The 12,795-nt window shown below is 44.8% G+C and overlaps 1 protein-coding gene across 2 annotated transcripts in view; it reads left to right on the forward strand.

The window, feature by feature from the left end:
• The window catches only part of LOC137649483 (uncharacterized), a 742,412-nt gene that overhangs the window by 52,792 nt on the left and 676,825 nt on the right, over window positions 1-12,795 (forward strand). For both annotated transcript variants that reach the window (XM_068382470.1, XM_068382476.1), the window contains exon 5: window positions 4,321-4,592. In XM_068382470.1, coding sequence (XP_068238571.1) covers window positions 4,321-4,592 — 272 coding nt within the window. The remainder of the gene's footprint in view (window positions 1-4,320; window positions 4,593-12,795) is intronic.

The following is a 12,795-nucleotide window of genomic DNA, read 5'->3' on the forward strand; positions in this document are numbered from 1 at the left end:
TCCTAGAGGGAGCAGCCGAGGCCACAACCGCTAGGATTGGCAGTCCCCCTGCATGTCCACCAGTGGGGGGATGCCTAAAAAGTTGCGCAGACAGATGGCAGCAACTCGGGGCTGATTCCTTGACGATTTCCGTAATCAGTCTGGGATATCGCGTCCCGTTCACAACATCTTTACCTCCCCTGACGACGAATCCAGTGTCATTGAGCTCCCTTGCCATGGGATCAGCAAGGGGGCAAGCCCTTCGGGCAGAAGTCCAGACCTTGTTGAAGAAGGGCGCTCTCCAAGAGGTCCTCGACGGGTCTCCAGGCTTCTTCAGTCAATTCTTTCTTGTAAAGAAGGCATCTGGAGGCTGGAGACCAGTCATCGATCTCTCAGCCCTGAACAAGTTTGTCAAACAAACTCCGTTCAGCATGGAGACGGCAGACACGGTCAGACTAGCAGTGAGACCGCAAGACTTCATGTGTACACTGGATCTAAAGGACGCATACTTCCAGATCCCAGTCCATCCGTCTTCAAGGAAGTCCTTAAGATTCAGCCTAGACAACAAAGAGTACCAGTTCAAGGTGCTGTGCTTAGGTCTCTCCACAGCACCACAGGTTTTCACCAGTGTTCACTCTAATATCTTTGTGGGCACACAGGATCGGCATCTGTCTCCTTCGTTATCTGGACGACTGGTTGATCCTAGCAGACTCAGTGTCATCCCTTCTTCAACACCGGGACAAACTTCTGAGACTTTGCCAGGATCTGGGGATCATGGTAAATCTCGAGAAGTCCTCTCTGCTTCCCACTCAAAGACTGGTATACCTAGGCATGGTTATAGACACCAATCTCCACAAAGCCTTCCCATCAGACGACAGGATAGCAAGGCTGAGGAAGGTCGCAAGCCCTTTTCTCAGACGAACAGAACTCCCAGCCCAATTGTGGTTACGTCTCCTCGGTCACCTTTCATCATTGGCTCGTCTAGTTCCCAACGGTCTCCTCAGGATGAGATCTCTCCAGTGGCGACTCAAGTCCCGATGGAATCAAGGTTACGATTCCCTGGACGTCCTGATCCCTATGAGACCTGTGGAACTGGCGGACCTCCAGTGGTGGGTGACAGACGAGAACCTACGAAAAGGAGTGGATCTTCTCGTCCTCCCCCCGGATTTGATGCTGTTTTCGGACGCTTCAAGGAAAGGGTGGGGGGCCCATGTACTGCAGCACACGACCTGAGGCCTGTGGTCAGAATTAGAAAAATACCTCCATATAAAACTCCTAGAGATGAAGGCCGTCTTCTTGGTCCTTCAATAGTTCCAACAATACCTGGCGGGTCACTCTGTGGTGGTGATGAGCGACAACACCACAGTAGTGGCTTACATCAACAAACAAGGAGGTACCTTTTCGCAGCAGCTATCCCATCTAGCAGTAGAGATACTGAGATGGGCCGAAATCCACTCGATACCACTCGGCACGCATCTTTCCAGGCAAAAGGAATGCGCTCGCCGACAAACTGAGCAGAGCGTCTCAGATAGTGAGTACCGAGTGGTCTTTGGATCATCTAGTAGCCAACAAAGTCCTGACTTTGTGGGGTTCTCCGACTGTGGATCTGTTCGCAACAGCCCTGAACTTCAAGCTCCTGCTGTATGGCTCCCCAGTCCCAGACCCCAAGGCTCTCTGGCAAGATGCTTTCCAACAACGGTGGGATAACATCGACGTTTATGCCTTTCCCCATTCTGTCTGATGAGGAGGGTGCTCAACAAGACCAGAACATCGGTCAATCTTTCAATGACTCTCATAGCTCCGCTATGGCATCACGCAGAATGGTTCCCGGACCTTCTGCAACTCCTAACGGAGCTACCGAGAGAACTCCCTCCACGGCACAATCTGCTCAAACAACCACATGCCAACATCTTCCACAAAGCCGTACCTTCGCTACGACTTCACGCCTGGAGACTATCCAGCATCTCCTCTCTGAGAGAGGGTTTTCGCAGCAAGTTGCTGTCAGGATGTCTGGACATCTGCAAAAGTCATCCGCAGCAGTCTACCAGCCAAGTGGAAAGTCTTCTGGGGTTGGTGTCGTGGAAGGGGTATCTCTCCATTCGATGCCACTATTCCAACATTAGCGGAGTTCCTCGTGTATTTGCGGGAAGAAATGCGCCTTTCAGTCTCGGCAGTGAAAGGCTATCGCTCAGCCTTAAGTCTAGCCTTCAGGCTCAAAGGAATGGACATTTCTTCATCGCTAGAACTTTCTCTACTCATACGTAGTTATGAACTTACCTGCCCTCAGTCGGAAGTGAGACCTCCTCCATGGAACGTGGTTCGAGTTCTCAGGTCTCTTAAGAGACCTCCCTATGAACCATTACGCCAGGCATCAGATCGCCACATAACCTGGAAAACTGTGTTCCTGCTAGCTTTGGCTTCGGCCAAGCGTGTTAGTGAACTTCATGGTCTCTCGTATGACATCGCCCATTCAAGGGGATGGGGGGAGGTAACGTTCAGCTTCATCCCTGAGTTTATTGCTAAGACTCAGAATCCTGGAGTAGCGGATCCTTGGTTCGACTCCTTCCGGATTTCTAGTCTCTGTTCTGTAACAGATGACCCAGACCATCTCTTACTATGCCCAGTAAGGAGTTTGAGGCTATACCTTAAAAAAACAGCTGCAGTCCGTCCTCATGTGCCAGCATTATTCGTCAACACAGGGAGGACTAAGAGGAGGGTCACCAAAAACACCATCTCTGCATGGATTCTCAGGGTAATTCATCTGGCCTTGAATCCAGATCCTCCTCCGTCACGTCGCCCTAGAGCACATGATGTCAGGGGCATAGCTACGTCCCTGGCCTGTGAAGCAGGTCCTGCAAGCGGGGGTGTGGAAGCGTCAGACAACGTTCACATCCCACTACCTGCAAGACGTGACCCACAGGAGGCTCGATACTTCTCTATCGGCCCTGTGGTGGCTGCACAACAGCTGGTTTAAAACCTCAAGCTCCTTATTGGACAAGTAGCAGAAGGTTGAGGGCATTGTTATCCGGTTTTAGTCTGCATGAATGAAAAGGTCTGACTGGCCCTTATTCTTTTCTTCATCATCCCCTCTCTTGGGGAAAGCAGCATCCTGGGTTCTTTGCATAGCTGACCTCAAACCACTGCAGGTAAACCATGCTCCCTTGTGTTCCTAGTATTAAGTTAATACTGTTACGTCCCTATACCCTGACGAGGTGGTATTGGGAAAGTCCTAGTCTACTAGTTTCCATCTAAAGAACTTCAGAACAACTTCCTAGGACGAGTCACACTTCTTCATACCTTCACACACAGCTTGCGTAGGCCGCAGTCCTTGCGTAGCAAGGTTCTAGCGAGGTGCAGGGACTTCTTATTTCTTGGGTGCTGACACACTCAAATAACGAGTCCCTAGGCAAAGCCAAAAGCCAGTACTGGCTGGGACGTCCACCCTTCCTAATGGGTGAGTCATCCCTATTAAATTGCGTGGTTTGTATTCCAGTTACGGAACAAATGACAAATTCGTAGATAATTTGTATTTTTCCTAACTATACAAACCTTAGCTATTTAACGAAACTTGCCCGCCAGCCCTATCCCCCTTGAAGTCCTACCTCCACGCAAAGTGAGTTCATGCACAGGTGTGGGTGGGGGGGGGGTTGTTAGCAAGCTACCCTCCCCCACCCCCGCTAACTAGCGGTGTGGGTAGTAAACCCTCGTTAAATTTTAATGGCTCGTCATTTCAGCTACGCCGAAAGTAATACCCCTATTAAATAGCTAAGGTTTGTATAGTTAGGAAAAATACAAATTATCTACGAATTTTTCATATTGTTAGTAATTCACCTTTCCTTGAAGGTTGTTTCGTGATAATATTCTGAAGGGACAGAAGAAAAATTATGACGATGGGAAAAAAAAGTGAAATTACGTGAGTGCTTACTGTAAGAGGTTAGCATTAAAATGGAGCATTTTAGTACTAAAATTTGTCCATATATAAACCTATTATTTATGATGTATGGTTGCTGCCGACTGCTCCAAGCTGCAGCTAGTTCAGACTATTCAGAGAGTGGCCAGTTTTCGACCAGAGGTGCTTTTGTTAAGTGAATGCAAACTCAGATAAGTGGGCAGGGCCACTAATCTCTTGGTAGTGTTCAGAGACTTATTCCATAACTTTAACCACAAACAATTAATGGTTTACTTGTGGAATAAATGATATTAGTTTTGAAGAATAAGATATTGTACAGTGAAATTTCTGTGAAACCATTCTCTGTAACTTCTGTAGATGAAACAAAAAAGGTATAAGACTAGAATAATATGGTATCAAAGAAAGTTATTTCACATACTCTCTTCCCTCAGATATCTTTCCGGAGTGTCTTGTAGAAATACAAGAAAACTGCTGTGGGAGAGATATCAGTCTGAATGGATCATGCCTTCCACCCGGAACCCCCAGTGTAACACTTGTTAGTAGGCTGTCCCAACCAAAAGGGAAGAGGAAGCCACCAAAGCACAAAGCCCTTACTTTGGGTCCTGCTATAGTTCAAGAAGTAGTGCAAAGAGTTCCCTTCGATATTTACACAGTTAATGAAAATAATGAAAGAGTTGCGTGGAAGCCTCCTTCATGTCATAAGGTAAAGTAATAGTGTTGCAATTTTATTAATTGAAAGTAATCCGGTTGTATTTAAATTTGAATTTATTAGAAAATATAATGACAGTAAAATTATTCAATTCCAAACCCATAGTTTATAAGGCCATTCAATTTTCCTTGTACAGTGATGTATTTTCATTAATCTTTTCCAAGATGAAGAAGAGCAAAAATAAGAATGCCTGTCTCTGACAGGTCAGTACATACAGTAAACCCTTTCTTATCCATACTGTTGATTTAGAGGGGTGATGGAAAAGGGTGAAATGTTATTAAGGGTACTGTATTTTCCAATACCTTTCTAATGCCAAGCTACCTTAAAACCCTAGTTTAACCTTGTTAAAAATAACTCGGCCCAATCCGTGAAAGAATGCAAAAAAAATAATAGAATCCATATAGTAAGCAATGTAGCTAAAATAAAATCCAATAAACGTATACTATTTTGAAGAATCTTATATGAAATTCATTGCTATTCCTTAATGAAAGAAAAATGACCATAATAATGGAAAATATACTCTTCCTGACTAATTGTTGTAACCATGTAAACAAAGTTAATCCTCTTGTAGTTGGCCAGCCAAGAGATGTTTGTGTTTGTTCATAAGTTTTAAATTTTTTTATACTGTACAGTATTAGTGTTCTTACTCATATTCTTTTTATGTTCCAGCATAACATACAAACCTTACACTCTTTGCTCAGCTTTATTTATTCCGGCGAAGCTGAAACTAGTCGAAGCTTTTTTGTAAACAGGGTTAAACTACCCACTAGTGGGGTTAGAGCGGGGTAGGTTAGCTCCCCCCCACCAGCACTAGCGACTAACCTTCACTTCTTAATTCTGCTCGGTAGAGGAAAGACATAGTCTTTTCTCTCTCGCCTAGCCTTTTAACTGGTTTAAGATTAAAAGCAACTGGCCTGAAGCTTATTAAAAAGTTCCTTCAGTGCTGCCTTCCTTGGGGCTCACGGGTTCCCCGTGAAAGGTCAGGTAGCAAGAGGTCTTTAACCTCTACCTCTGCTGCTCGATCAACATTCTCTCTGCTTCAGCAAGCTGCCTTGAGCAGTGGCTGACGAGAACTTCTCGGAGTGACTTGTCGGGTAATCATTCAGGGTAAACAGAAAAGAGCTCCAGCTACGTTCCACAGGCAACACTAAATGTCGACCTTCAACTTGAAGAGGGAGAACCTTAGCTCGTTGACGGGAAGCAGAGAGCACTGCCCGGAGGTTCGCCTCCAGGTGTTGGATAATTTTTCCTTTTGAGGGAGAGTTAACCTCCACCAGGTGTTGAGCAACTTTCCCTTCCGAGGGAGAGTTCCTCCATCAGCTGCTGTCCAATCTTCCCGCTTGCAGGGAGAGTTGCAGACAGAGGCAACAGAAGTTAATTGTCTTTCCCGTTTGCAGGAAAGACTCCCTTTATCTGTGGGGTTTCCCCTTTGGAGGTTTCCTCCGGTGGAACTTGGATTCCTCCATGCCCCGTCCTTGCTCTTCAGAGCTTGTCAACGAAGGAGTTAGAGGAATGCTTCTAATTCCTACTCACCACCCCCATACCCTCAGGGTACAAAACTACTCTCATTGCAACTTCCCTCTGGGATCTTGCCGCAGATAGTGACGGCCATTTGCGACCACCTCCTCTCCCATTGATGATAGGGCTATTGCCACATTGTGCCTTTGGGTACAACAAAGCTCTTAGAGCTTTGTAAGGCCAAGCTCTTCGGGATCTGCGCCTCATAGTTTCTAACTCTAAGGAAAAAACAGCTGGTCTTCAAGTCCAGCGCAGCCTTTTTCATTCCCTTCCGAGGGGATGACGTAAGGCTAATCACCATCCCCTTTGGGGGGGTAGGGTGGATAAGAGTACTAAGAGGACATTAGTTTCAGAGCGCTTCTGCCTGACGAAGGTTTGCGACTGGGTTGTTCGCCTCACCTCAGTACCCATGGCGGGTTTGTCAGACCCCCACCTCGCCTTAGTACCCATGGCAGGTTTGTAAGACACTTGCCTTGTCTGAGCACCCATGGCAGGTTTGCGAGACCCTCATCTTGCCTTAGTACCCATGGCAGGTTTGTAAGACACTTGCCTTGTCTGAGTACCCATGGCAGGTTTGTGAAACCCTCACCTTGCCTTAGTACCCATGGCGGGTATGGGAGACCCTTGCCTCGTGCGAGACTCTTGCCTCGTATGAGACCCTCGCCTCGTCTTAATACTCATGGCTGGTTTGTGAGACCCTCCTCGCCAGCGCTAGAGTAGTGTCCGCTAATGGGTCTAGCCGTGTATGTAAGATTCAATGCTGGCATTTCAGATTCTCTTTCAAGTATTCTCACTGACGTTCGCGAGCGCTTGCCAGCATTTTGTGAACGCTTGCCAGGTTTTGGGGTCGTTCGCCAGGGTTTGTAGACGCTCACCAGCATTTTCTGATTCTCACCACGTGTGTTTGTTTTCTTTCCATTCTTGGACAAAATAACCCTTCATGCGAGACTTGGCTTCATGGGTAACTCTCGTCCCTGAAAAGTTTTACACAACTACCGGTGTTCGTTACAACTTATAAAAGGCTGAAACAAACTCCTGTGGCGCATGCGTTTTCTCCAATTGCTTGAGTCGGCTGCATGCGTTAGTGTGCCCCTGGACACAACGAGTTCTCGTAAGACACTGAGTTTCGTAAAACAATTGTTCTGGGTTATTTTCTTGGGCTTTGTTGCCTGATGGAAGAGAGAGAGAGCTCTTTGGAGCACTCGCACTACAGACTGTGAAACACACCCTTACAAGATTATTGTCTATAGCATCTAGTTCCAAGGGAGCAGTATTAGCTTCTGCTTTTGTTTACAAACGATAGCAAGCACCGCCCACAAGGCGGCCAGACAAACGTCAGCTTGTCATTACATTTACTAACGTTAACAAGTCGTGCCCACAAGTCAGCCTGACAAACTTTGTTAGCTTCTCATTACGTTTATGAACGCTAGCAAGCTCCACCTGCCCACAAGGCAGGCAGGGAAACTGACAGAGGTATGATCGTTACACTAGCCTTATGTTTGTTATTTTCGTGGGGCATGTGCTTACATCTCAAAATGCTACAGCTAGTTGATGATAAAATTACTTGGGCAATAATGTTGCGATTCGTCGACATACATTATTCCCACAAGCGGTCTCAGAATTGTTGTCAATTGTTTACCCGGAGGGAAAGAAGTTACGCGTGCGCAACCCCGGTCATGGACATATGCGAGCAAGCGATCTCTCTGCCAACAAGGACTATAGACCATCTGACAATTAGAACTACAGTATGTTCTAATAATCATTAGTGTTGATGGCTAATTCTTTACTGGAAGCCAAGTTGTGCATTACTCTTCTACCTTCCTGTAACCAGACATACTACTTATGTGGTCTGCCTTTATCCCAGATAGTTCCTTTCCGATTGGAGGTCTTATTTTCTTAGAAAATACTTAGACCAAAAACTTCACATAAGCGAATCTGTTCCTGAGAAGGGAGCATTTGCAATTTATGCCAGTTTTACCAATCAGAAATGAAGATACAAACGTTTTCATCGTCCATAAGAAGGAGGTCTCGATTACGAACATTGATCAATGTTCTCCTTTTGAGTTCCAGATACAGCTATTAATTAGGGCTACGCCCATATGTTCGTCCACTTCCCTGGTATGTTACTCATTTGTAGATGGGGTTATGCATACATTTCCTGTCCAGCAATAGATTGAAGATATGTCTCAATCTTACCTTTTGGAAGTAGTTGTATGCAATCGGGCGTTTCCGACCAGTTTCGTGCCCGACAGCGATCGCTAAGGAGATTCGCTGTAATAACATCTTCCTCTAAGGAGTACTGGCTACCCTGGTTTACCGATCTGTTAACATAATCCTATTTAGGATTTTGCACTGTCAATAGGTTTCTGTCCGGTAAAACAGACAGGGTGTTTCTTTGTGTTCAGTGTACTGGTAAACAAGCATCTTTGTTGTATAGGTACACAGAGTGTAATTTTTTGCCAGAGGCTCAGATTAACCAATATTTGCATTTAGCAGGGTGTCATAATTAAGATAGGGATTGAAAACATCAGAAAAGAGAATGTGCTCCGGACTTAGGCTTACCTTCTAGTATATGGGTTTCCTCAACTGCATTTACTGTTGTTGCTCGTGTTCCTGCCAAAGTAAGATTGTAATTCCTCAGGTAGTTTCAAGTGCGTTTGGAGTTACTGAAGGAGTTTGGAATAAGGGTAGTCTATTGCTATAGAGGATTCAAAAAGTGAAATTATCCAGGATATTGATATTAGGCTACAGAATTTTCTCTGACTTATCAATTTTTCTATTAACCTGTTGAATGTGTCCACCCCTGTATGACCATGCTGGTTCTGTATCATCACACCATTCACCATCAAAATATTCTAATTAGTTTTCTTTATCTTCAACCATAAATTTCCCACCAGCATTAACAACAAAAGGCAAGGGATCTCTCCCTCACGCTCCCTCTTGTCATTCAGTCACTCGGTAATGAAAAGTTATAGTCACTCAGTATCATTATGAGTAGAGGATTCAAACATGGAGCTGTCCTCATCCAATGCATTATCAATATCATAACCTTCTTCTTCTAGTTATTTTAAATTCTCTCTGATTATATGTGCTTCCTCTTTAGCAAGTTCATTGTGAATAGAAGGCAAAACGTTGATTTACAGTATTACGAAAAATGGTCGAAGCTAACTGAAAAAAAGTCTTCTGCTGTCAAGCGCCCTACCAAAAAAAAAAAAAAAAAAAAAAAAGAATTGACGTTGCCAGACCGCCTTTTACTTAAAATTTACAACTTGTGTGTGCAAAGAATGTTGCCAAATGAAGTTCGTACACTTTCTGTACAAGAAAACATTATTGCAGGGGTGACAATTTGACTCGTGCATTTAAAGTCATAAACTTAAAACAGTAACAAATTGAAGGTGTTACTGAGTAGATCACAGTAAACATATGTTCCAATACCTAATACAATTCCTTTTATTCTTTACAGTGGATATATGTATGTCCTGCATGCAAGGGCCATTCGTGCTCGCAGGAATCTTTTTGTGACAACTGTCAGGAGTGGCCATACTACGGTCTTCTTTTTCGAAACTCTGTAGGTAATGCACCGAAAGAGCTTCTCATGCCCTAAGCGTCAGCAACCTCCGCTTCTGATCTTCCACTCTTCGTTCGTACCCCTCGGGATTACCAGTAGGGGGGATCCTCTCGAGGTGTACCCAGAAGCTGACTTTATTCAGTATTCTACACTTGCAGATTACGCTGCGCCCTCACACACTGAGCTTGCTCAGCTCGCTGAGGGCCTTAGGGTGTGAAGCACTTTATTCACCACCTGGTGGTGAGCACCCGTCTCGTTCGCTAGCAAGGCGTCCGCCTCGCCAGAGTGGTTGCCCTTTCAGGGCTTTAGGAAACCTGTGCTGGATTTGTCCATGTCTCGTTCAAGCTCTTTGGAACATTGCTTTTCAGAGCAAGATGACGATAGGGTACGGAGGATATTTAGAGCCTCCACCTCTTGCCGTCATATCAATAGGACACAACAAAGCTTCCTGTGCTTTGTGAGGCCATAACCTTCGGGACCTGTGCCTCATGCTTCTCCCTTTCATGAGGAAGAACCTACTGTGGAGCTATTTTTATTAAAATATCCATAGGTGTAATTTAGGACCATGTGTTATGCTCTCTGGTAAATTAAATGAATGATTTTAACTTCCATATGGTTTATATTTATAAATGATATCGGCACAAGAATTGAAGAGACAGTGAAAGATGGAAATGGAAGGTTGTTAAAAGGAGAGGAGGCAAGGAAAAGGTGGGCGGAATATTTTGAAAGTTTGCTGAATGTTGAGGATGATAGGGAGGCAGAGATAATTGTTGTTCCAGGTGTTGAGGTGCCAGTGATGGGAGATGAGAATGAGAGAGAGATTACAATAGAGGAAGTGAGGAGAGCACTAGATGAAACGAGAGTAGGAAAAGCATCTGGTATGGATGGTGTGAAAGCTGAGATGTTGAAGGAAGGGGGTGTGACTGTAATTGAATGGTTGGTGAGATTGTTTAATGTGTGTTTTGTGTTGTCAATGGTACCAGTAGATTGGGTCTGTGCATGTATTGTACCACTATATAAGGGTAAGGGAGATGTGCATGAGTGTTGTAATTCAAGAGGTATTAGTTTGTTGAGTGTAGTTGGAAAAGTGTATGGTAGAGTACTGATTAATAGGATTAAGGATAAAACAGAGAATGCAATCTGGGAAGTACAGGGGGGTTTTAGAAGAGGGAGGGGTTGTATGAATCAGATTTTTACAGTTAGGCAGATATGCGAGAAATATTTAGCAAAAGGTAAGGAGGTGTATGTTGCGTTTATGGATCTGGAGAAAGCATATGATAGAGTTGATAGGGAAGCAATGTGGAATGTGATGAGGTTATATGGAGTTGGTGGAAGGTTGTTGCAAGCAGTGAAAAGTTTCTACAAAGGTAGTAAAGCATGTGTTAGAATAGGAAATGAAGTGAGCGATTGGTTTCCGGTGAGAGTGGGGCTGAGACAGGGATGTGTGATGTCGCCGTGGTTGTTTAACTTGTATGTTGATGGAGTGGTGAGAGAGGTGAATGCTCGAGTGCTTGGACGAGGATTAAAACTGGTAGACGAGAATGATCATGAATGGGAGGTAAATCAGTTGTTGTTTGCGGATGATACTGTACTGGTAGCAGACACAGAAGAGAAGCTTGACCGACTAGTGACAGAATTTGGAAGGGTGTGTGAGAGAAGGAAGTTGAGAGTTAATGTGGGTAAGAGTAAGGTTATGAGATGTACGAGAAGGGAAGGTGGTGCAAGGTTGAATGTCATGTTGAATGGAGAGTTACTTGAGGAGGTGGATCAGTTTAAGTACTTGGGGTCTGTTGTTGCAGCAAATGGTGGAGTGGAAGCAGATGTACGTCAGAGAGTGAATGAAGGTTGCAAAGTGTTGGGGGCAGTTAAGGGAGTAGTAAAAAATAGAGGGTTGGGCATGAATGTAAAGAGAGTTCTATATGAGAAAGTGATTGTACCAACTGTGATGTATGGATCGGAGTTGTGGGGAATGAAAGTGATGGAGAGACAGAAATTGAATGTGTTTGAGATGAAGTGTCTGAGGAGTATGGCTGGTGTATCTCGAGTAGATAGGGTCAGGAACGAGGTGGTGAGGGTGAGAACGGGTGTAAGAAATGAGTTAGCGGCTAGAGTGGATATGAATGTGTTGAGGTGGTTTGGCCATGTTGAGAGAATGGAGAATGGCTGTCTGCTAAAGAAGGTGATGAATGCAAGAGTTGATGGGAGAAGTACAAGAGGAAGGCCAAGGTTTGGGTGGATGGATGGTGTAAAGAAAGCTCTGGGTGATAGGAGGATAGATGTGAGAGAGGCAAGAGAGCGTGCTAGAAATAGGAATGAATGGCGAGCGATTGTGACGCAGTTCCGGTAGGCCCTGCTGCTTCCTCCGGTGCCTTAGATGACCGCGGAGGTAGCAGCAGTAGGGGACTCAGCAGTATGAAGCTTCATCTGTGGTGGAAATGTGGGAGGTTGGGCTGTGGCACCCTAGCAGTACCAGCTGAACTCGGCTGAGTCCCTGGTTAGGCTGGAGGAACGTAGAGAGTAGAGGTCCCCTTTTTTTGTTTTGTTCTTGTTGATGTCGGCTACCCCCCAAAATTGGGGGAAGTGCCTTGGTATATGGATGGATGGATCTGCTATGTCATTTACCCTAGTACCTAGCATGTTTTTGCGTGCAGTGTACATCATTGCAGGGAAGGGGTTAAGCTTTCACCCATTAGAGGTTGCAGGATAATCCTCATTTCTTATTGGTCATTATCCCATGGCAGATTGTATAGTATTATCATTCTCATCTCATTGGTCTTTTCCAATAATGATCATCCTCAGCTCTTTTGAGTCATTCTCCCATTAGAGGTTATAGGGTTATCCTTACCTCTTTATAGTCTTTCTCCCATGAGAGGTTGTAGAATTATCATCCTCATCACTTGTTGCCCCTTCTCCAATTAGAGTTTGTAAGCTCATCCTTATCTCGCCTTGATCTTTCTCCCTTGAGTGTTTTATTCTTTAACACTAACATTCAAGACAATTTTTAATCCCCCCCAAACCTCACATTTCTGCTATAGCTCAATTAGTCGAAGAATGGTTTACTTTGCAAGTGATGCAAGGGACTGTACAGTAGATGCAAACTACATTATCTGA

Source organism: Palaemon carinicauda, chromosome 1 (genome assembly GCF_036898095.1).
Source record: "Palaemon carinicauda isolate YSFRI2023 chromosome 1, ASM3689809v2, whole genome shotgun sequence".
NCBI lineage: Eukaryota > Metazoa > Arthropoda > Malacostraca > Decapoda > Palaemonidae > Palaemon > Palaemon carinicauda.